At 47.8% G+C, this 24,745-nt stretch overlaps 1 protein-coding gene across 2 annotated transcripts; it reads left to right on the top strand.

Annotated features, from left to right (window-relative positions):
* The first annotated feature begins 2,127 nt into the window (after positions 1 to 2,127).
* On the top strand, positions 2,128 to 24,471 carry EIF4B (eukaryotic translation initiation factor 4B). Of its 2 annotated transcripts, none has more exons than XM_084749606.1 (15): positions 2,128 to 2,342; positions 9,622 to 9,759; positions 11,079 to 11,287; positions 11,599 to 11,715; positions 12,775 to 12,829; positions 13,223 to 13,357; positions 15,010 to 15,135; positions 15,223 to 15,396; positions 17,587 to 17,815; positions 20,140 to 20,252; positions 21,606 to 21,819; positions 22,237 to 22,292; positions 23,416 to 23,521; positions 23,889 to 23,961; positions 24,289 to 24,471. In XM_084749606.1, the coding sequence occupies exons 1-15, from the start codon at positions 2,330 to 2,332 to the stop codon at positions 24,367 to 24,369; spliced, it is 1,839 nt and encodes a 612-aa protein (XP_084605732.1). In that variant the 5' UTR covers positions 2,128 to 2,329; the 3' UTR covers positions 24,370 to 24,471. The 2 variants fall into 2 exon arrangements, with proteins under 2 accessions (XP_084605732.1, XP_084605733.1); XM_084749607.1 differs by having other exon boundaries at positions 2,133 to 2,342; positions 20,140 to 20,237.
* The last annotated feature ends 274 nt before the right edge of the window (positions 24,472 to 24,745 follow it).

Genomic DNA, 24,745 nt, shown 5'->3' with positions numbered 1-24,745 from the left:
GCCTGAAGGCAAAGGGCCGAAAACACCAATATTTAATTTCTAACATTCAACCTGTGGAGCTAGAGTAAGACATACTGGAAGCCAGATCCAAAGCTGCACTTCCTTCAGTAACATGCATTAGATCAGTTCCCATTTTCTTGTGGGTCTGTCACTTCTGGACTGGCCAAGGGAATTCGGCTGGCATTGTTGGCGGGCCCCCCTCCCCCAGACGATTGACCCCTCCTACCATTTCCTGTCGGCAAGATATTGCCTTGCACATCTCTTTTATTGACAATCCCTAGACCAATGTTTCCCTTTCCCACAGAGACTACAGTACCCTGGCGTCTCATTACCATCATGGCCAGAAGCTCCTTGTTCTCTCCTATGAGTTATGTTTTCTCCCAGGTTATTGTGCTGGTCTTTATCTGTTCAGCTTCTTTGCACACGACCAATTTTACCACAATTAAAGCACCGGGTATTATGATGTCTGGGCTCTCTGGCTATAGCTTGTCCCACAATATTGTTTTGATATTCCTGAGAGTTAATATTAACTGTCTCCTTTACCCAATCATCTAATGGAGCTCCTCTTTCCTTTAATGGTCTAAGCACTCTCTTACATTCAGTATTTGCATTCTCATAAGACGTGATAAATGTTAATGCCTGTTTGGTGTTAGAATCTGGCAACTCTCTATCCACAGTGGATCCTAATCTCTGCAAAAATTCTGTGAAGGGTTCCCCAGGTCCTTGAAATACTTTAGTAAGTGGAACAGTTGTTTTCCCAGGTTCCTCTACCAGCTCCCAAGCTCTCAAGGCTGCTTTACGACATTGTTCAATCACTCTATCTTCAGACAGAGTTTGTTCTCTTAAGATAGTATATTATCCTTCACCAAGCGATTGATCTCTATTAATATTTATCTCCCCTGTCTTATCTTCTTGCTCTATTCTTACGGCCTCAGTTAGCCATCATGATAACCACTGTAACTGTTGTGCTGCTTCCAATATCGCTGAAACTAAATTTTTCCAATCTTAGGGAACAACTCTATTCTGCATGGCCCAGCTGTTTAACATTTGTTTAACAAAGGCAGAGTGCATACCATATTTGACAACGGATTTCTTAAAATGTCTTAAATCCACCACGTCTACAGGACAGCATGCCATTTTATCATAACCCTCAGGACCATTTTGAGTGGGGACATCTTACAGTGACTGGAAAAACTGCAGATGTCTGGGTGACTCTGGAGGTGTCCTGCATTTCAGCGGTTATGAGAGCTGACTGCTCTTCCAGAGGACCTGGGTTCAATCCCCGGCACCCACATGGCAGCTCATAACTGTCTGTATCACCAAAGTCTGACACGCTCACACAGACATACATGCAGGCAAAACACAAGTGTGTGTAAAATAACGCGGAAGGATTCACTCCTTATACCAAACTGGCCTGAAATGGCCTCCACCTCTCAGCCTCCTCCTTAGCCTCGAGAGGCGTGCACAACCTGTGTCGTCGTGACCGTCAGAGACCTTCCTGACGCAGGCAGTCTAGACTTGCACCCATTACCCTACTTACCAAAGTCGTGTTTACCATTTCTAACATTTTTTTCAAGTTAGCTTTGTCCTTTTATATCCACAAGTGTCTGTCAAACAGTGTCACTTAGTGAAATAGAATAAAGGTGAAGCACTCATTGGCTAGAAACGCAGCACTCGGCGCGGGACCTTGTCAATAAATTGGGAGGGCTAAAGCGAGGCAGAAGCCCAACGGCCCTAACAGGTTCAAACGTTACCTCAACCTCGAAGCACTTTACAGAACGCTGCGTTTGCTTTGCCTTTAAAAAAAAAAAAAGAAAAGAAAAGAAAAGAAAAAAGAGGTTTAAAAAGAAACCCAGAATTTTCCCTTCTGAAAAAAAAAAAACAAAAAAACAAAACCCAATTGTGGCACGCCCATTCCAGATTCCAACCCGGTTCCATGGAACCAAGCGAGCGCAGCCCCGCCCTCCGCGCCCAGCCACCTCCCAGAAGCCCTTGCGGCAGGCGCCCGACCCCGCCGGGCCCCCACGTAAAGCAGCCGGTTTCGCGACAGCTCAGGCTCCACCCCCCCACCCCACCCCCCCCTCGGCCACATGTCGCGCCGGCCTTCCCGTCGGACGCCGCGCCACCTCCTCCTCCTCCTCGCTCGCGCTGCGTTACGAGCCCAGCGCGGCGGCCGCGGCGGAGGGCGGAGGGCGGGCGCCCCGCCTCCTGCCTCCGTCCGCACTTCCCCCGCCCTCTCCTGGCTTCCGCGTCTCCAAGTCCGTCGCGCCCGCTATAATCACGTGACTGCCTCATCCGGGTCCTTTGCGTTCTCTCTCCCTCTCCCAACATGGCGGCCTCAGGTGAGTGAGCGGCCGAGCGTGGCCAAGGACCAGGCTCGGAAACAGCCCCCGGGCCGGATCCGCTCCTGGCTGGAGGTTGGGGATGGTGGCCAGGCGGCGCCCCGGTCCTTTCGGGCCTGGGGGTGGGGTGGGGTGGGCTGCGGCAGGCGGGCGGCATGGCCGCTTCAGGTTACCGCCTCGGGATGTTGGACGGGGGGAGGGGGAAGGCCTCTCCCCCCCCACACACACCCTCTGCGCCCCGTTGCGCGAGGTTGGCGTGGGCAGTGATGGTGGGCTCCGGCTTCAGGCGGAGGGGCGTGTGCGCGGGGGGGCGCGAGGCGTTGCGCCCGCACCCCGGGGCGCGGAGGGAGGCGGTTGGCGCGTGGACCCGAGCGCCCTAGGCCGGGGTCCCCGCGGCGCGAGGCCGTTGCGGACCCCAGCCTGGGGGGGGCGGTTGGAACGCGAGCGCGAGCCCGTGGAGGGGCCGGGGGGAGCGCAGCGGCGCGCGTGCGCGGCCCGGCCCGGCAGGCGAGGTGGACAAGGCGCGCCTCGGCAGCGACGCCTCGGCGCACCTGGGTTTTGTTGGTCGGTTGCTCGGTCGGTTTTGTTTTTTTTGTTGTTGTTGTTGTTTTGCTCGCCTGTGACCTTGTGCTTGGTGCTTCAGGCGGGTCTGCAGCGTGGCCCGGCCTCCGTACTCTCCAAAAGACGGACGCGTGTTAGGTTTGGAGGTTGGCGCTACTACGGTTGGGGGTAGGGAACCTAGCGTGCGCCCACGTGTTCGGGAGGAGCTGTAGGGACGGACACCTAGATTTCGCCTGTGCGTCTTTCTTTCCACCTCTTGATTCCAACCAACAGTTTTTTTTCTTTTTTGTTTTTTACTGAGTGCCGACTATATATTCCAGGAAGAGGTGGGGAACGAAATCAGATCGTTTCAGGACACAGAACTCCCATTTTCTTAAGTGTCAGGATTCAGCTTGGTCGTTTCCCTAGCTAATTGGTAGCCTTCCAGAAGGTGTTGTTAAAATAATAGCTAGAGGTTCTGTGGGGTTTTTTTGTTTTGTTGTTTTTAAATGGGCTGTGTATGTCACTGCGTTGCAACTGAGGTTTGGTTGGTTGGGGCTTGGTTTGGTTTGGTTTTGGCTTTTTGCACTTTCGGTGGACCTGTAAGAATGCCACTGGCTTTTGAACACCTAGCATTAGTTTTACTTTGGGACATAGAGTTTATTTTCTCTAGCATGACCCTCGGTTCTGTTTTTTTAAAACTTTTTAAATTGCTGTTTCTATATTTATTTTGAGACAAAGTCTCTATTAATTACCTCTGACTATCCTGAAGCTAACTATGTAGACCAGGCTGATTTGAAGTGTTGAACACCACACCTGGCAACACTGAGTTTCTGTCTTTGGGAAACACTGAATTTAGATTAGATGCCTTTGAGGGTAGGGACTTTATTTCCCCCTCCTGCGTTGTTGAACCCGCTGGGGACATGCCGGGCAAGCGCTCTCACAAGCTACATCCCCAACCCTGAGTGTAACAGCTTCTGTTAGTTCAGTGCCTAACAAGCCTGTGAGGTGATGCAAAGAATTGGTAGTTTCTCCCAGCTGAAGAAAAAATGTCAGACTTGTTGAAGGTCACATTGCAGGTGGCAGGGCAGGTAGTCATGGAGAGGACAGCTGAGCTGGAGTTGCTGGTTCAAAGATCATCTAAGCCTAAAGAATACTCCTTGGCTGCATTTACTGCCGTGTCACTTGAGAGTCTGGGTGAATTTCCTCTTTTGTGAACATGGCTGGACTGAGGAGATGGCTCAGGGTAAGGGCTGTCAAGTTAGCAGAATCCACGTGTCAGAGACTAGAGCGTACTGCTGCAAGTTGTCCTCTGACCTGTGTGCAATCAGACAGTAGATAAAGTTAAAAAAAAAAAAACCAGCATCCTAGTGCTCTGTGTCCTTGGTTTTACTCTCTTGAGTGTAGTCCACAGTGATTTAAAAGATTTGCCTAGTAATGACCCTGTCACCTTTCCTCCATGTTTATCCTAGGAATTCGCTCAGGAGATGTAGCTTGGTCTGTTACCTCAGCACAAGTTACCTCTGGGACTTTGAAGAGTTTAGAATTGACCACATTTTCTTCTTCCAATTACACCCAAACTTGAGTGGGTAGTGTGCCCAGAGTTGGCAATGAGTCTTGGTTTTCTCTATGAGAATGCCAGTTAGAACTTCATGACTATTTGCTAAGGTGAAACATTTCTTTGAGGCACTGCCAGGTCACGGGACCCACTGCTGACCTTCAGTGCCTTAGTGTCTCAGAGCTGACTGACAGCCGAGGACCGGGTAAGTTTCTAGGGATCTGGAGAGTGGGTCAGTACTTCCTCAGTTGGTGTCTCTAAAAGAATACTTAAATCTGTCGGGTTTTAGCTCAACATGGTAGTTTGCTTCTGTCATCTCAGACTCAGGAGGTTGAGGCTGGAGGATTGCTGTGACATCCTGCCTCAAGGAAAAGGGATCTTTAGCTATATGACTTACTAAAGTGAAGCACTTCAGTTTCATTTGTAAATAGTTTGCAGACTTCTTGGCAATAAGGACTTCTGTGTTTGATACAGAGGCGTTCGTATTGTGACTAGTGTATGTAGTGCCCGGAGCTTAACTGACATGACACTCGTGCTGTGGGTTTCTTTTGGTTTTATAGTAAGGTGGTGCTAAATGGTTGTTTTTGTAGTGTTGATCTTCATAGTTAGTTTCGAGAGCTGTAGGTATGTGTATGCAAATCAGCTCTTTGCAGATTCCACCCTGTAGTAGTATTTGTTGTTCTGCAGGACACTTAGATTTATGAAGTCAAAGGCTCATTATTGTCAGTTGAAGGAAAACAGTGTTCCAGACTTAAAAAGTATGTGTGTTTGCTTTAATAATAGCTTTGAGATGTAATTCACAAGGGAACTGTGTGTTTTAAGGCATGCCTGTAATACTAGCATTCAGAAGACCGAAGCAGGCGGACTTCATTAGTGTCAGGACAGCCAAGGGCTACATAATGAGCCCCTCTTACACACACACACACACATGCACATGTTCCAGAGGTTGCAATATACAAATAAACTTTTGTTGCTTATACTTAGGTGGGAGCAGGCGGTGTCCAGCCTGGTGGTCATCCTGCCTGAGCCTCCCAGGTTTTAGGATCATATATGGTTTATCCTGCTGTTGCTTTTCTTTCCCCGCCCCGAGGTCTCTGTCTGACCCAGCCTGGCCTTGAGCTTTTTGTTTGCTTTTTGATTTTAGAGACAGCTTCTCTGTGTAGCCTTGGCTGTCCTGCACTTGCTTTATAGACCAGGCTGGCCTCGAACTCACAGTGATCCTCCTGCCTCTGCCTCCCTAGTGCTGGGATTAAAGGCTTGCGTCACCACCCAGCTAAGTGGATGTATTTATTTTTACTGTCTGTGCATTGGTGTTTTGCCTGCATGTTTGTCGCTGTGAGGGCATCAGGTCCCCTAGAACTGCAATTACTGACTGGTGACCTGCCACTGTGAGCGCTGGGAATTGAACCTGGGTCTTCTGAAAGAGCAGCCAGTGCTCTTAACTGCTGAGTGAGCCATCTCTCTAGCCCTGAGAAAGATCCTGATTTAAGAATTGAGCTGTTTTACTTGGGAGGCAGAGGCAGGTGGGTCGCTGTGAGTGTGAGCCTCAGCCTGGTTTATAAAATGAGTCCAGGACAGTCAAGGCTACACAGAGAAACCCTGTCTCGAAAAACCAAAAAATTAAATAAAAAAAAAAGCGCTTGCTTGTTTGTTTATTTTTGTTTCCCGGTTTCAAGGTTGAATGTATTTTTTGAACGTTTATTTATTTGGTTTCTTTGAGACAGGGTTTCTCTGTGTAGTCCTCCTGGATGTCCTAGAACTTGGCTTTGTAGACCAAGCTGGCCTTGAACTTGCATCTACCTGCCTCTAGAGTACTGGGATTAAACATTTTACCACTTACTATGTGTACAGTGTTTTGCTTGTATGCCAGAAGAGGGCACCAGATCTCATAAGTGGTTGTGAACCATCATGTTGTTGCTAGGAATTGAACTCAGGACTGTTTCTTTAGAAGAACAGACAGTGCTCTTAACCTCTGAGCCCTCTCTCCAGCCATATTGTATCTTTCTGTAATGGCCTGTTATGCTGGGGCTGGGGCTGTAGCTCAGTGCTAGAGTGCTTCCCTCATGTGCGAAGCTCGTGCCGCAGGCTAGAGCAGGCTGCCGTGCATGCCTGTCTTGTAAGTTCTTAGACTGACCCTTACTGAGCGTGTCAGAGCCTCCCCTCTGCTCAGACTGGCTTGGCTCAGTAAGTGAACAAGTTTGCTTTGTGAGTTGATGTGTTGGTCACGCAGAGTTTAGGGATGAAATGGCTTATGTTGAGGGTGAGATAGCCTTAGGAAGGAATTGAAAGAATTGGACCGGTTAAGTCATTGTGTGGCAAAGGCTTTCTATTCTTGATACAGGTCCTCCCTGTGTCTTCCTGTCTGCCCTGAGGCTGGCTGGGTAGGCCAGGCTGACCTTGAACTCAAAGAGATCCTTCTGCCTCTCCCTCCTGAGTGCTGGGAATAAAGGCGTGTGCAGCTGCACCAGGCCTTAAAAATCTTTTTAATTGTGTATGTTTGTCTAAATATAGATATATGCACTGAGTCTAGGTACCCATGGAGCCAGACATCAGACTCCTGTAGCTGGAGTCGCATGCTTGAGTCCTCTGCAAGAGCAGTCCACAGTTTGAACCATTGGTCCGTCTTCCCAGCCCCCACACTTGAAATGTTTTAAACATGCCAAGGCCATGGGTGTCAGAGGAACAAAGGGCATAGGGGATCCTGATGACTTGTCAGTGTGCAAATACTGCTGTGCCGGGGTCAAGCCTGCTGCCTAGATGTGAAGAGAATGGTTGAAGGGAATGGTAGCCTCTAACAATGAATGGTTTCATGTTTTGTTGATGCTCTCTAGCTTATTTTGAAGTAGCGAGTAACTTTAATGAAGCATGAGGCGTTTGTTTTTCTGAATTTGAGTTAAGGGGTTAAGAGTTAAGAAGCCTTGATCTACCAAGTTGGTTTAAACCAGATTATGTCAAAGGTTAGTTTAATTCCAGATTATGCTGTGGTGGGGATGGGAAAGGGATAGCTTACCTTCTTGCTGTTCTGTTGAACTTGGTCATCTTGGCTGGGCCACCAGCAGCAGCAGCATTTTTACCCTCCAAGTGGCCAAAATGAGGCTAGTGAATAGATAGTAGCTAATGCTGCTGAATGCACAGTGTCCCTGGGCTCATCCTCAGCACCACCCTGGTGTGCTGGTATGTGCCTGTGGTCACAGCAGTGGAGCAGGCGGAGGCAAGAGAATTGGCTGCTGAAGGTCATCCTTGGGTACGTGGGGCCATCCCTGGCCAGCCTGGGCTTCATGGACCTTCTTAAACATGTGTCTGCACGTAAATTGGAGTAGTATGGGAGCTTTAGGTCCCAGCCTCCGCTTAACTGATTTCAGACAGAATACGTTTACACCTGTAGCTCAACTCAGTGGCTGGACCTTGGCACTGTAGCCTTAGAATTTGAGATACAGCAGTCAGCAGCTGATTCAGAAGAACAGAAGGGACAAAAAAGATTGTGTGGTCTGGCTGGAGAGATGGCTCAGTGGTTAAAGCACTGACTGCCCTTTCAGAGGTCCTGAGTTCAATTCCCAGCAACCACATGGTGGCTCACAACCATCTATAATGTGGTCTGATGCCCTCTCCTGCCATGCAGACAGATCACTGTATACATTATAATAATTTTTTTTTTTTAAAGAAAGGACTGTTGAATAACTGGCTTCTGTTTGTGGGTCATTTGGTTTGAACATTGAACCCTTGCTGCTTGAGATTGTTGTGTGTCAATAATGCTATCTGGCAAACAGGGCACCTCGATTTTCTGACAGTTGAATTTGAGAAAGCAACTTTCTATTAAGCATTGGTGTATCAAGTTAGATTATTTTCTTGAGTTGAAGTAAATTAGAAGTAGGATGTGTGGTTTTTAAAACCATGAAGCTGGGTGGGTGACGTGGCACATCCAGGAGGCAGAGGCAGGCGGATGGCTGTGAGTAATCAAATGACTTCAAATACCACTGAGAGCAGCAGGCATTTATTGTGGCTGTGATAACCTGCCATAGACATTTCCTAGGAAAATATCTGAGGGTTGCTTTCCTTCTCTAAACAGACTATGAGTCTTCCTCTGTGCTTAGTTAATACATAGACAATACACCCAAAGTGTCATATAACATTATATGGGGTAGAGGTGTCTTTTATCCTTGTATTTAAGGAGCCATGAATGTACAAGGCATGATTTTGAATATTTAGATTTGTTTTATCTCTTGAGTGTTTTGCTTGTGTGTTTGTATAGGCATCATGTGTGTACCTGAGGAACTCAGAAAGCTCCAGATTCCCTGGAGTTTCGGGTGGTTGTGAGCCAGCTCTCCAGTCAGTTCTGTTGTTTAGGAAGTACTTTATTTTTATTGCAGGGCATAGTGAGGTCGTAACAGGTGAGTCTCTGAACTCAAGACCAGCTTGCTTTACTAGAATTTTTTTTCTGTTTTAAGTAATTCCTAAATCAACGTTTTCTTTCTTTGGTTTTTCAAGACAAGGTTTCTCTATTTAGAACAGACTGGCCTCCAGCTCTGAGATCTTCCTGCCTTCCCCACTGACTAAACAGTTCAGGTGGGAGGAGGGATTGTAGCTCAGGGTGTAGAGACTTAGGCACTGGATGAGTGGATTGTACAGTAGAAAGAGAAGGGTGTGTCCTGGGAGTGCTGACAGGCAGCTTTCCCTTTCTGTAATGGTGTGTGTGTGTGAGTGAGTGCGTGCGTGTGTGTGCACACACGCAGCTAGTAATGTATCATGTATCAGCTGTAGTGTAACTTCTGATCCTCCTGCCTCTACCTAAGTGGTGTTTCAAATGCGACCTGCCACCTAGTGTGTTATACAGTGCTGAGGATTGGCCCAGGACTCCATGCTGGCTGAGCTAGCACGTGGGCTATGTGGGCCTCTCTTCACACAGCGTCCTCCAGCCTCGGCGGCTCTTGTTTTGCTTTTGTTTTTCAAGACAGGATTTCTCTGTGTAGCCCTGGCTGTCTGTCCTGAACTTGTAGATCAGGCTGGCCTTGAACTCACAGTGGTCTACCTGTCGCGGCGCCCAGCTTACATAACGCTCTTACAATGTGAATTCCATAATCTAGTCATCTGGTGGGTCTTTGGTGATTTCTTTTAAATGTCTTTAATGGTCTTTTAAGGATAAAACATACTTGAGGGTTACTGAGTAATCTTTTTTCTTTTCAGCAAAGAAGAAGAATAAGAAGGGGAAAACCATCTCCCTGACAGACTTTCTAGCTGAGGACGGGGGAGCTGGTGGAGGAAGCACCTATGTCTCCAAACCAGTCAGCTGGGCTGATGAAACCGACGACCTGGAAGGAGATGGTAACTTCTCTCTGTACTGTCCCTAGGCCACCATTGTCCTTAAAATTTACTGTTTCCAGACAAAATGGTTTCTATAATTGGCCTCATTTGTGGTTGGAAAGGCTCTTACTTTAGAGCCTGAAATTTGTGTGTGTGTTGGTATTTAGTCTAATCTTTGCGTGACTGTCAAACTGAAGTGAACTTTGAGAAGAGCTGCGTGCTGGCCCTGGGTTGCCTGCTCTGTATTTCCCCACATAATTACTTAATTCTCATTTCTTTACCTCATTCTGTTTTTACTTCAACTTCATGCCAATAGCATTGGAACATCATTTATGAGGATAACAAAATCTTGTACCTAAGCAGTCTTCGGCTTGTGGTGTTTTGGTTCTTTAGGGTGTGTTCTCACTGAGCAGCCCTGGCTGACCTGGAGCCCATAGAGACCCTCTAGTACTGAGAATGCAGACTTGTACCACTTGACCTGGGTTTCTTCTTGGTCAGGGTAAAAGTTTCTGCTTTTCTTGTTAGCTTACATGTGTGTTTCAGACAAGATCTCTGTTCAACCCTTTCTGACCTGAACTTGCTATATTTTAGATGAGGCTGTATACTTAATAAAACGTTTGTTTGTTTTTTCGAGACAATTTCTTTGTGTAGCCTTGGTTATTCTGGACTCGCTTTGTAGACCCGGCTGGCCTCAAACTCACAGGGATCCAGCTGCCTCTGCCTCCCAAGTACTGGGATTAAAGGCGTGCGCCACCACCTCCCAGCTAAAACTTTATTTTTTATTTTATTTTTTTAAAGATTTATGTATTTATTATGTATACAATATTCTTTCTGTACTTCAGAAGAGAGCGCCAGATCTCAGTACAAATGATTGGGAGCCACCATGTGGTTGCTGGGACTTGAACTCAGGACCTTTGGCAGAGCAGCCAGTGCTCTTAACCTCTGAGCCATCTCTCCAGCCCTAAAACTTTATATTTTTAAGATTTATTTCTTGTTTATATAGTGTTCTGCCTGCCTGTGAGCCAGTAGGCCAGAAGAGGGCACCAGATCTCTTTATAGATGGTTGTGAGCCACCCTGTGTTGCTGGGAATTGAACTCAGGGCCTTTGGAAGAACAGGTAGTGGTGCTCTTAACCTCTGAGCCATCTCTCCAGCTCAATACAAGATCTTTTTATATAGTCCTGACTGCCTGGAATTCACTGTGAATACCAGGTTGGCCTCAGAGTTTGAGACAGTGTTACTCTGTGGCCTAGGCTGGCCTCGCCTACTCACTCAAATCCTACTCTCAGCCTAGAGTGCTCTGCCACGCTCAGCTCCCTTTGGTCTGCTCTTGTGTCCTAGTGTCCACAGCTTGGCACAGTAATGATGACGACGTGTATAGGGCCCCTCCCATTGACCGCTCCATCCTCCCCACTGCTCCTCGGGCTGCTCGGGAACCCAATATCGACCGGAGCCGCCTGCCCAAGTCGCCGCCCTACACTGCTTTCCTGGGGAATCTGCCCTATGATGTGACAGAGGACTCCATTAAGGAATTCTTCAGAGGATTAAATGTAAGCGGGTTCACGTCAGGCTGTTGTGGGATGCTGAGGGTAGCAGCTGAAGTAAACTGATTGTGGAATGGGCCATGCCTTAAGTTTTTAAAAAAATGGAAGGCAGCAGAGTTCACGATGTTTTAAGAGTTGAATTGATAAGATTTGGAAAGTGTGGGCGATGGTCTGTCTGCAGTCCTGTGCCCTCTTTTGTCCTAGAGACATGCATTTTCTTGTATGTTCTCCAGTGCAGTTAATGACATATTTACTGATTGCTTTTTGTTTGGGGCTGGAGTTTTTTGTTTGTTTTACCTATTTGTTTATTCTCTCAGATCAGTGCTGTGCGCTTACCACGAGAGCCCAGCAATCCAGACAGGTTGAAAGGTTTTGGCTATGCAGAGTTTGAAGACCTGGACTCTCTGCTCAGCGCCCTGAGTCTCAATGAAGAGGTAAGGAAATGGGGGGGGGGGGCGTGCTCTGCGTCTCTACCAAGCCAAGTGATTCTTGATGTCATTGGTTTTGTTTAAGATTTATTTGTTTATCATATATACAGTGTTTTGCCTGCATGGGCACCAGATCTCATTATAGATGGCTATGAGCCACTATGTGGTTGCTGGGAATTGAACTCAGGACCTTTGGAAGAGCAGCCAGTGCTCTTAACCTCTGAACCATCTCTCCAGCCCTCTTGATGTCATTTGAAGTACACTTCCTTGTTAATTGAGGGAAGAACTTCCGATGGAATTTTAGGCAAGAAATCAACATATTTCTATTAAGTCTCCTTGCTGCTTTGTCAGCTCTAGGGTTTTACTTTTTCAAAATAAACTGCCTTCATGCGGGCAGGTAGAAAAGTAAACTAGTTCATATCAAAGTGTATCTTTTCAGGTCTGGGTGTGTTTAACTCCAGAAGTTCTTGATCAGATTTCATATCTAGACTTACCGTGTGATATAATTGTAAATAAACAGCTCTTAGAAATATGTTCACTGAATAATGACTGAACGCCATAATCCGCATCAGATAGGGATAAAAATTCATGGATACAGCCAGACACCTTGGTTAATGCCTATAATCTCAGCAGTTGGTCAAAGTATTGAAAGGGGGAAATCAAGGTGTCTCCTGAGGAACCTTAGCTACACAAAAATACTGTTGAGTAAAAAAAACCCGTGCGGTTGTGGGTAGCAGTCTCTGCTGTGTGGCTGCTGTGAGCTTGAGTGCTGCTTCGTTTTGAAGCTGAGTCTCCCATATATTCCAGGCTGGCCTGGAACCTGGAGTGACTTCTTGTCTTTTGTCTGTGCCTCCTGAGGGCTGTAGTTACCAGCATGTAGCTGATTGAGAATTGACAGGGTTTCTCCAGGATCCCCCTGGCTGACTTAGAACTCGCACTGTAGACCAGGCTGGCCTCAAACTCTGCCTCCTGAATGCTGGGATTAAAGGTGTGTGCTGCTATCACCCAGCTTTATAAGGAATTTTTAAGCTAGCAAGGTTGGCTAATCAGGTCCTGTGCTCTCAGTCTCTAGGTAACAGGAGAATTCGAGTGGACGTTGCTGACCAAGCACAGGATAAAGGTGAGAGAACTGGCAGGACATTGTGGTGCTGGAGAGGTGACGGCCTCGAGTGACTCCGTCCTCCCCACAGGAACCTGAGGCTGCATTAGGCAGATCTGCCTCAGGGGAAGGGATGACTGCTGGCATCTCCTGTCCCCACTTCAGAATTCAAAGTACTGACCAGCCTTGGGCCTGAAATCTATAACTAAATTGGCTACTTACACCTTGAGCTTTAATATGATACAGGTAAACACTAAATTAGTTAAAATATATTTGAAGAAAAGAATGGATCGGTTACTTGGAGAGAGCAACTGCAAGGCCTGGGCCATAGAAGCCATGAGGCATGGTGTGAAGGGCGGGGTCTGAGAGCTGCGCAGTGTCTTGGGGAGCTAACTTGTTTTTCTCTGTCTGCAGACAGGGATGATCGTTCTTTTGGTCGAGATAGAAATCGGGATTCTGACAAAACAGACACAGACTGGAGGGCCCGTCCTGCCACAGATAGCTTTGATGACTACCCTCCTAGAAGAGGCGATGACAGCTTTGGAGACAGTAAGTTCAGGCTTTCTTGGGTCTATTTGTACGTTAGCAGCTAGAAATTGCGGAGTGACTTAGAAAGTTTATTTTGTTTCTGTGGTGTTTGGGAGGGGAGGTTAATTGTTTTGTTAATATAAAGTGCTGGCAAATGCAGAAAAGGAATTTGATAAGCTCCTAATTTGGGGGGGGGGGAAGTAAAGCAAATAGAAAATGCAGGCATTTTTTTTTCCTTCGGACACGATTATTTATAAAGAAGTGGGTCAGCCGGGCATGGTGGCGCACGCCTTTAGTCCAAGCACTTGGGAGGCAGAGGCAGGTGGATCACTGAGTTCGAGGCTAGCCTGGTCTACAAAGTGAGTCCAGGACAGACAGGGCTACACAGAGAAGCCCTCTCGGGGTTGGGGGGGGGGAGTACTCAGAGTAAAGAGGTGGGTCAGTTGCATGCTGAAATGTGCATCACACAAGCAGGGGACCTGAGTGGGTTCCTAGTGACCCTGTTAAAAGGCCAGGTGTGGAGAGGTGAAAGTAGATCTTTTAGAACCTGCTGCCTGGCCTCTTAGTGTATTACAGGTCAGTGGGGAGACCCTGTCTCCAAAAATCAAATAGGTGGTATTTGAGAAACACCATGCAAGGTTAGCCACTGACCTACATACAGAGATGTGAAATCTACAAAGTCAGTTAAATGCTTAATAAATGTCATCAGGAAGATTCTGTGTGAAAAACAGCCAAGAACTGCTGTGTGACTGTGCTGTACTCTGTGTGGAGACTGCTTTCACTGACATTGGTAGCAATGGAAGAGACTGGTGTGAGAGTACGCCTCAGCTAAGTCTGTGGTAAAGTGTCTATGGATAAAGTGATTGGCCTTCCTTAAAATATATTTAAAAGGACCATCAAGATTTAAAAATAATAGAAATCAAAAATAAATAAATAAAAATAATAGAAATCATTATTTATAGCATTACATGCATGTAGTAGCAAAAACCAACTGGAAAACCAATTGGAAAATAGTACTATATTGTGTTATTTCCTAGGTTTTGTTTGTTTTTGAGGTGTGGTCTCACTATGTGGTCCTGGCTGGCTGGGGCTCAAGAGATCTGCCTGCATAACACTCCTAGGTATTGAGGTTAAAATTGTGTGCCTTGACACCTGGCCTTAAGGTTTTAATTTTGTTAGGTGTGTTGGTGCACACCTTTATTCCAAGCAGTCTTTGGCTGTTTGGTATTAAACATAATATCCCAGCTGTAGAGCCAGGTGTGGTGGCACACACCTTTAACCCCAGCACTCAGGAAGCAGAGGCAAGTGGGTCCCTGTCAGTTAGAGGCCAGCCTGGCAGCTGTAGCTGTGATTATTTTGTGGGGGATTGCGGTGCCGGCAGGAAGGGGGCCTTGAGCTCTGCCCCCTGCTTATACCTCCCAAGTGGTAGTTTGGTCCTAGGATTTAAACCTAGAGCCTCTGTGTGCTAGGCAAGCATTCTGCCAAACAAGCCGTCCCTTCAGGGATTTTTTTTTTTTTTTTAAAGAAATAAATACTGAGCAGTGTTTTACTCGATACAAATGGTTCTGGTTTGGGGGCTGGTTAAACTGTATAGAAACTGAGTCACAGTGAGAACCAAGTTGATGAGCTGTGAGGGGGGAGGAGAGGTGCTGCCTGTATTCTTCTCTTTCTAGAGTTTCGAGATCGCTACGACTCAGACCGGTATCGGGACGGCTATCGGGACGGCCCCCGCCGAGACATGGATCGCTACGGGGGCAGAGATCGCTATGATGACCGAGGCAGCAGAGACTATGACCGAGGTAGTCGCAACAGTTAGTGCTCGGTGCTAAGACTTTTCTTTGCTTTTTCCCTTTTCTGCATGACCACAATTTGAGGTGTGTTCACAGGCTATGACTCGCGGATAGGCAGCGGCAGACGAGCCTTTGGAAGTGGGTACCGCAGGGATGATGACTACAGAGGAGGTGGGGACCGCTACGAAGACCGTTACGACAGGCGGGACGATCGGTCGTGGAGCTCTAGGGATGACTACTCTCGGGACGACTACAGGCGTGACGACAGAGGTACTCGGCTTTTCTTCATGGAGCAGAGAGCTGTGAGGTGGGAGTTGTGGAGTGCATCTGCCTCTCTGGGGTTTGTGAAAGAAGCAGCTGAGCACAGTGGGCAGTTGGAGATGGATGGCATCCTAAAACTAAAACAGGATCTATTCACTTTAAATGGCTTTGCATATAGGTTCTTCAGGTAAATTTTAATAAGCATACTCTTCTGTTGCCCTGGAGTAGAGCTGAGGAAAGCCAGGGGCCCAGCCAACAGTTGGTGTGATAATGTTGAAAACAGATACACTGATTTTATTAATAGTAAGGTGGTTCTGTGCTGTTTCTGTAAATTCTGCCTTAATTGCTAAAAACAAAGCTGAGTGTGGCGATGTCGTCTGAAAGCTGCTGTTCTGTCTGTAATTATCTGCCATCTTGTAATGGTTCTAAGTGTTTTGTCAATAGCTTCAGAGCCACATCTGAGAAAGAAAGTCTCATAAGTGAGCCAAGTGTAGGGTCATTGTCCTTAACTCCTGGGGTTCCCTTCCATGAGCTAGTGGGTACATGTCAGGCCTCATGATCCCTTGTACCCACCTGAGTGCCTCTGCTGAACAAAGTCTGGATCTCCTCTTAAGAATTGGGACTGTGGGTGGGGCCCACATGTAATCCCAGCATGTGGAGGCAGGCAGGTGTGTGGGTTCCAAGGCCATCTGTGTGTGTATAGAAGTAATGTATGCACATACAAACTTGATAGTCGTGTTTGTGTGCTCACATGCAGGGACATCTTAGGGTATTTTGTGGGAGTCTGGTCTTCTGTGTGGATCCAGGAAATCAGACTCAGGTTGTCAGGCCTAGCAGCAGCATCGTTAACGGCTGCACTATCTCACCAGCCTGTCTTTGGGGCTTGCTGGATTTTTTTGTTTTTCAGCACAGGGTTTCTCTGTGTGGCCTTGACTGTCCTGGACTGGCTTTGTAGACCAGGCTGGCCTTGAACTCACAGAGATCTGCCTGCCTCTGCCTCCCGAGTGCTGGGATTAAAGTATACAACACCATGCCCAGCTATCAGTCTGTCTTAATATGAACATAGTTTTGAGAAGCTTAATATGCAGTATTGTATTTAAATCTGATTATCACCTATTCTTGTAGCTTTTAGCATAATGTCTAAACATAATTGTGCTTGGGGAGCTGTTTTCTATCAATACATGGACATCTTAAAGGAAAAGGAAGCATTCTAATGAGGAGTAGGCAAGTGGTGGTAAATTAAATTCACTCCATAGTCTGCTCTGTCAAATAATTAGCTATGTATTTTCTGAGCCTCTTCTCTCTCCACCCCCCCCCCCCCCCAGACAAGGTTTCTCTGTGTAGTCTTGGCTGTCCTGGACTCACTTTGTAGACCAGGCTGGCCTCAAACTCACAGTGATCCGCCTGCCTCTGCCTCCCGAGTGCTGGGATTAAAGGTGTGCACCACCACACCCGCCTAGCAGTCCTATCTTAATTAGCCAGCTCTGGGTCAGAGGCCCTGTTCAAAAAAGGTGAGCAAGTGTCCTAATATCAACCTCTAGCCTTTGTATACACAGAACATGCACAGGTGACAAAAGCTGAGGACACAGAGCAAGTGGGCGTGTCCTGTTTCGTTCGTTAGATCAGGTGGTTGCACTTGGGCTTCCCTTTCTAGTCACTATGCCTTTCATAATCAGTTTTCTGGACTGAGGATGTAGCCTAACATGTACCAGGCCCCTGGTTTTCATCCTGATCAAGGGTAGGAGAAAAAAAACACATGTTTATTTTGAATGCAATATTGATAGTTTAGAAAGAGAAAAAAATCAGACTACTTAAAACTTCATAGAAAAATGAAGACACTAGATAGCGCCTCCTTTGGCTGGGGAAATAGCTTGGTCTGTGAAGTATCTGCGTACGCTTGAGAATCAGAGAGTTCAGTCTCCAGCACTAGTGGCGGGCCAGCTATGTTCACTGCGACTGTATTGGGGTAGCCAAGTACACGTGTACAGGTGGATTTCTGGAGATTTCTGGCCTTCATATTCGATCCACACATACCTCTAGAATTTTCCCTGTCGTATGGTACCCGGTCCTTTTAACCTGTGGAAGATGCCCGTCTTCCAGATGTTCCATCTTGAGCAAGGCTGTGAGGTGTGTCTAGAATCTGGCTGTCAGTGTCACCTCTGACTTGGAAGCTGTTACTTAGAGTTTTATTTAACTCAGGTCCCCCCCAAAGACCCAAACTGAACCTAAAGCCTCGGAGTACTCCTAAGGAAGATGATTCCTCCGCTAGCACCTCCCAGTCCAGTCGGGCGGCTTCTATCTTCGGAGGAGCGAAGCCCGTGGACACAGCGGCTAGAGAGAGAGAAGTGGAGGAGCGGCTGCAGAAGGAGCAGGAGAAGCTGCAGCGGCAACTGGACGAGCCAAAACTAGACCGCCGGCCTCGGGAGAGGTGAGGGTCTTCGCGAGGGGCTGCTCCTCCCGCTGCTGCTGCTGCCGCCGCCAGGGGGGCCGTTCAGGCAACTCGGGTGTAAGACAGCGGTGCACTAGCGACTTCCTAAAAGGGCTTGTACTACACTTGCCACACATAGAAACTGGTGGCCCCTCGGTGCAGAGGTTAATGTCTGTTTTCATAAAATAGATTTGCCCAGTTTCTCTCTATTGTGTTTGTGTGGGTGTGCATCGAGGCAGAGGGCACTTATGTGCGCTGCTCAGATTGGGCAGCAAGTGATCTCATAAGGCTAACTTCATTTCTTCACAAAGAAGTTAACCAGCTGGGTGTGTTGATGTGCAGCCTTGGGAGTCAGGGGCAAGCCAATCTCAAGGCCAACCTGGTCTTTGTGACTTTCACTAAAAAAACAGAAGGTTTTCTGTCTCTGCTTTAGGAGCAGCTATCAAGTAAAAGCCCCCTAGTAGAAACAGAAAGTGCTATGAAGTCATTGCTGATCGTGGTGACGCACACCTGTGGTCAGGATATACCTTGTCTTACAAAGAAAGAAAGAAAGAAAAAGACGGGCTGGAAAGAGGATGGCTTGGCAGATATGAGCACTGGCTGCTTTCCCAGAGTTCAGTTCCCAGCAACCTTATGGTGACTCACAACCATCTATAATGTGGCCTAATGCCCTCTTCTGGTGTGTGAGTGTATACGCAGGCAGAGCACTGTGTACATAATAATGAATCAATCTTTTTTAGGTCGGGAGCAGCAGCAACTTTTGTTTTTGAAAGAGTCTCCCAGGCCAGCCTCCTACCTGTGTTGTGCTGCCGGGTGCTGCGGTTGGCCAGCGTGATCCCTCAGCTAACCAAAGTGATTTGTTTTCTTGTTGAGTGTAACCTGGAATGACTCTGCATTTCTCTCTCTTGACTTTAGGCCATAGTAAGAACTGTTAGGAAGGCACTGCTTTTGGTTTTTTGAGACAGGGTTTCTCTGTGTAGCCTTGGCTGTCCTAGACTCACTTTGTAGGCCTTGCTGGCCTCAAACGCACAGAGATCCACCTGCCTCTGCCTCGATTGCTGGGATTAAAGGCGGGGGCCACCACACCCGGCCTAGGAAGGCGCTACTTTTTAACTGTATTTGGGGTTCAACCCAGTCCCTTCTAACACTGGGTAAGAGAAAGGTCAGTGGGGTGAAGGTGGTGTTCTCTTTAACCACTTCCTACTGGTTAAAGACAAAGTTCCCTGGCAGGTTCAATCTTTGTTTCAGGGTGTCTCCAACTTCTCATGAAACTGCATCAGCATCCACCGGAGCAGCAGCTTCTCCCTTCTAGGAGCGCCCCGCCCCACACCCCAGCTCTGGCATTCATTCCCTCGCCAGAGTCCTCAGAATTAAAACTACCCTGGGCTGGCAAAGGCCCCTCCCAGAGCCTGCAGGAGGCAAATAGTTTGCTCCTGTGGACAGTCCGAATCAGCCCCATTTCCCACACCTAGGACTAAAACAAAAACCTGCTTGCATAACATGCCTGAGATTTTTAAAGAAACTAAAACTCGTGATACAGGTGTTTCTATTTTTACTGTTTTGTTTTCTTTGAGAGGCAGGGTCTCCAGTTGTGACAGTCCTTGGGCTCAGGTCTGCCTGTCCCTGCCTCCTGAGGGGGCTGATGAGAAGCATGGGCTGCCACACCCACACAGAGGAGGCTGGCAGTGTTGTGCATGAGTGACTTGTGCAGTTGTGCTCAGAGCCAAGGAGGCTGACATGGGATCCTGGAATTTACACCAGCATGTGTAACGCGCCGTCTTGAGACGGTGTCGTGTACTTCAGAGCAGGCCTTCAGCAGAGACAAGCAAAAACCCAGGTGGCTGAAGGGCTGGCTCCAGGGTTAAGAACACTGTTGCTCTTGCAGAGGACCCAGGTTTGATTCCCATCATGACCATCTGTAGCTCCAGTTCTAGGGGATCTTACATCACAGCTGGCTTCTACAAGCCAACATACATGCAGGCAAAACAGTGGCCCAAGATTGGCCTCTGGCCTGCACTCACCAAAAAATAAATACATATACATATATATGTAAATACATATACATATATATATATTGATAGCCTGGCACAGTGGCACAGACCTGTGATCCCAGCACTCAGAGGCAGGCAGATCTCTTAGACAATCTGCTCTACAAAGTGAGTCCAGGACAGCCAGGGCTACATACAGAAATTCTCATCTCTAAGTATGTATGTATATGGTGTTTGTGTGTGTGTGTTAATTTCTATAAACAGCTTGTATCAGGTTCATGGTGGCCTTAAGTGGGCGGAACACCATATTTTTCTTTTTTAATCTCTTGTGTGCAGACACCCAAGTTGGCGAAGTGAAGAAACTCAGGAAAGAGAACGGTCAAGGACAGGAAGTGAGTCATCACAGACCGGAACCTCAGCCACCTCTGGCAGAAGTAAGTCAGACCAGGGTGGGTATCAGTATCCTGTTTTCCATAACCAGAGAATTTCAGACAAGGTTTCCATGTGGCCTTGGGTGTCCTGAAACCTGAGTGGCCCAGACTGGCCTTGCGCCAGTAATGATCAGAAGTTGTTGAGTTAGCAGGCCTGGTGGGTTTCACACATCTTGGCCTCCAAAGCCTGAAGGACAAGCACAGACCTTCGTGGTCTGTTAATCATCACTAACGAGCCTTTGACTGTTAGGTAATGGTTGTTGGGTTTTGTTTTGGGTGGGTTTTTGATCCTTTACCCCCACACTCCCCACAGATGGGGTTTCTCTGTTATTTTGGCTATCCTGGACTCGCTCTATAGACCAAGCTGGCCTCGAACTCACAAGAGATCCACTTGCCTCTGCCTCCCAAGTGCTGGGATTAAAGGCATGCACCACCATGCCCATCTGTTTTTATTGTTTTTAACATTTATTTTGTGGTGGAGGCCAGAGGAGAGCTTGGAGCAATCTGTCCTCTCCACTGAGTGAGCAGTTTTTTGTGGGAAGCAACCATACTTGCTGGCCTCTATTTCCTGTGTCATTGGTATATGTTGGTTTTTCAGAGCCACCTTACTTTGCGCTGGAATTTGAGCTCTTCTTGGGGATGGCGCTATTTGACGTTCCTTAGGTGGCATCAAAGCAGCTTCCTTGACAGATGAAACGTCGTTCCTCCCCACCAGTTACTGTCTGCTCACCAGCGGGTCTGCGTGTTTACAGCGCCCTTCCCTTACTGTGGCCCAGTGCTGCCTAAGCTCTCCTACCTCCAAGATCAGTTGCTCTTGAGTATTTTAAAACAGCCCAAGGCCAAAGTATGGTCAGATTTAATCTTTATAAGTTTGGTTGGTAGCCATATTTTTTTACTCCCTGTGGAAACATAGGTATACCATCATTAACACCACAGTGATTTGTAAGTTGAGCCAAGTGTTACGAGAGTTTTCTGGAAATGTTTTCCCTTTGTAGTAGCTGGGTAACATGATGCCGTGGTCCTTCTGGCTAAGTGTGGCGTAGCTCTGTGTGGCCACTGTGGTAGCGCTTGTACTTCAGATGGACAAAGCCTGGCAAAGCGGGCTCCAAGGCTCCAAAACAGTTTTTATGTACATGCAAGTGTGTCTGGGTTTTGTTCCCATGTGAAGACAGTTGTCTGCTGAGTTGGAGTTGAGCCGTGGTCCCGCTCATATGTGCATGTCACCCACAGTTAACGCCACCCTAACACTGACAGGCAGCCAAGCTGTAGTTCAGAGTCTCCACTGGTGGAAAGGAGTTGTGTAGCGGTGTGTCCACTCACGCTGCCGCTGTCCAGGTGAGCACAATACAGTGAGCATCTCTCCCCCGGCAGATACACGAAGGAGAGAGAGTGAGAAGTCTCTAGAAAACGAAGCCCTCAATAAAGAAGACGACTGTAACTCTCCGACCTCTAAACCTCCTAAGCCTGATCAGCCTCTAAAGGTAATGCCAGCCCCTCCACCAAAGGAGAACGCGTGGGTGAAGAGAAGCGCTAACCCTCCTGCCCGGTCTCAGAGCTCAGACACAGAGCAGCAGCCCCCTGCAAGGTGAGTAGGCGGCGGCGGCTGCTTAGCTGGAAGGTGCCCTGAGGGAGCCTGGCTTTGTGGTGGTGCAGATGCAGTGCCTCCTGTATAATTTACACTCAGCTGTGTCAAAGCCACATCTGTCTTGTTGTTGCTATTGGTGTCACTTTGAGCTATGGTGGGAGTACTTACCTCAAGTTTGTAGTCAGTGTAACTGTGGTCACTTATGAGACCTAAGCAGCGCCCCTTGCTGACTGCTCTCCAGAGCATAGGCGCTGAGTGTGGAGGTGACTGCTCGCTATCTCTCCTGTACTCTGTGTTGCAGTGTTGAGGATGGGGGCTCTTGTCTCTATAGAGACAACGTGCTACATTGGGGAAGTGGTGTGAGCCTGTGTCATCTTTCCTGTGAACACTGATGGCTGGTTGCTTGCTTTGTTCCAGTGCTGGGGGAAAGGTACCTGCAGCTCAGCCCTCTGAGGAAGGACCATCAAGGAAAGGTGAGCCCATGCCAAGAGACCAGTCAAAGCTCTGAGTGCAAGCACAGCCAGGGCTTACACACAGGTCACCCATATGGTGGTGGCTCATACCTCCAGTTCCTTCCAGGCCATTTGATGCCCTCTTCCTACTTCCACAAGCACCAGGCACACGTGGTGCACATACCTGGTGCACATAAAAATGACTGTGAAGAAAAATTTTAGGGACAAGCAAACTTGCCAAAGAATTTTTGTTTGATGCTTTTGGGTTTTCGAGACAGGGTTTCTCTGTGTAGCCCTGGCTGTCCTGGATCGGTAACCAGGCTGGCCTTGAACTCACAGAGCTCCGCCTGCCTCTGCCTCCTGAGTGCTGGGATCAAAGGTGTGCCCCCATTGCCTGGGAAGAACATTTTTTAGTGAAAGCTGCAGTATTTTTTTTTCGATTCGTGGGTTTCGCTGTGACACTTCCATACTTGCACATAGCGTGACTACAGCTGATCCATGCCACCCTGCTGCCTGTCCTGTCTCCTTCCTGCCAGTCCCACAGGTCCCAGCTGGCCACTGTCTACTTTCATGGCCTTTGTGAGGGAGTGGCCTGCTACTCAATTTTACTGAGGTTTACAAAAGTGCTGGCACCTTACCAACAACCACACTGCTGAAAATGCCTCCCTCTCTGTCAGTCTCCAGCTGCCTCAAGAGTCACCGCTCCCCAGGCATCTTGCACCTTTTGCTTGTTTGTTTTTGGGGGGTGGTTCTGGACAGAGACGGAACTGTGGCTGTCCTGGAACGCGCCTGGCTTTATAATGCTCTTGTTCTACCAGTAGGGGGCAGGAATGGGCTCTGCTAAGAGTGCGTGGAGCTGCCTCTTCCTGGGAAGCCTGCCTTGGTGGAGAAATTAGCTGGACAGGAATAAACATGTCACCATTAGCGCCAGGGTCACTACAGAGCAGTCTAGCTGCTGTTTCTACACTGCTCTTCCAGGTAGTGCTCACTACAGTAGGACTTTTCAATGGGAAAAAAAGGCCATGGGGTTAATTCTCATTAATACATACTTCCTGCAGCTCAAAGGAGAACTAGGACAGGGAGATGGGTCACTTTATATGCCTTGAATTTGGTTTTGTATTTTTTTTTTTTTTTCGTTAAACAGATGAAAATAAAATAGATGGAGTGAATGTCACAAAAGGCCAAGCTGGGAGCTCCAGCCGCGGCCCTGGGGACGGAGGGAACAGAGACCACTGCAAGGACCTGGACAGGTATGCATGTTTCCTCCTCGCTGTTTATCATAGATGATGCAGAGGGGTTTTTTCTTTTCTTTTCTTTTCTTTTAAGGTTTATCATGTACCCAGTGTTCTGCCTGCTCACCAGAAGAGGGCACTAGAACTCATTGTAGATGATTGTGAGCCACCATGTGGTTGATGGGAATTGAACTCAGGACCTTTGGAAGATCAGCCAGTGCTCTTAACCTCTGAGCCGTCTCTCCAGCCCCCGCAGTGGTATTTTTCTTGATTCTCCTGAGTGTTACCAGGTCTACCACTGTGAACAAACTAGGCTGGGAAATGAAAGTAATGAGCTCTCCTAGCAACGCTGTTGAGCAGGTGGTCTGTGGTGTCGTCTCTGCAGGAAGGATGGCAGGAAAGATCAAGACTCCAGAAGTGCACCTGAGCCAAAGAGACCTGAGGAGACGCCAGCCTCCGTAAGTGTCGACGTGTGCTTGCCTCTGCCTCCCAGCTTTGCGTCAGACTCCTTTTTTCCTTGAGACTGGAGGAATTGGAAATGAGTCATTGGTGTTTGTTTAGTGAGAAAGCTGAGGTGGACTCTTTGTTGAGACAGCCTTTCTCAGCTCTCTCAGAGCATGTGTGGCTGGTGAGTTCGTGTAACCCTTGCCCCTCCCTGGATGCTGCAATAGAACGTGCTACCCACAGAGTGGTCTTGACTTCATTTATGCCAAAGCATTAACACCCTGCTTCTAGGTTTTAGTAGGAGAATCTTGGGCTCCCCTTACCTTGTCCCTCTGTTACAGAAGTTCAGTTCTGCAAGCAAGTATGCTGCTCTCTGTATGGACGGCGAAGATGAGGATGAGGGAGACGACCACACTGAGTAGACCTCCACAGCCTGTGCTTTCTTCCTAGTCACCACCTGGAACATTCGAGAGCAAATCAAACCTCTATCCAGACAAGACAAAATAAACTCACCATCTCCTGAAGACCTTTCTTAACTTTTTTTTTAATGAAATGAAATCCTTTTGCATGCTGCTGCAGCCTTTAAAGTGTTGACGTAACTGGAGAACCAGCATGGTAGCCAGAGCCACGTGGCTACGCTTGGGCGTGGTCTGACGGTACCCAGCAGTCACCTGTGTTGACAGTGCCTGCGACTCCATTCAGCAGAGACACGGTGACACTTGTCACATCAGTCAGACAGTAGAGAAAGGTGCAAGGAAGAGTGAGGTTTCTACCTTTTTAATCTTACCCTGCGGTGGC

This window comes from Acomys minous (assembly GCF_964271855.1).
Source record: "Acomys minous genome assembly, chromosome: 12".
Classification (NCBI taxonomy): Eukaryota; Metazoa; Chordata; class Mammalia; order Rodentia; family Muridae; genus Acomys; species Acomys minous.
This window is presented reverse-complemented; position numbering and strand designations above follow the sequence as displayed.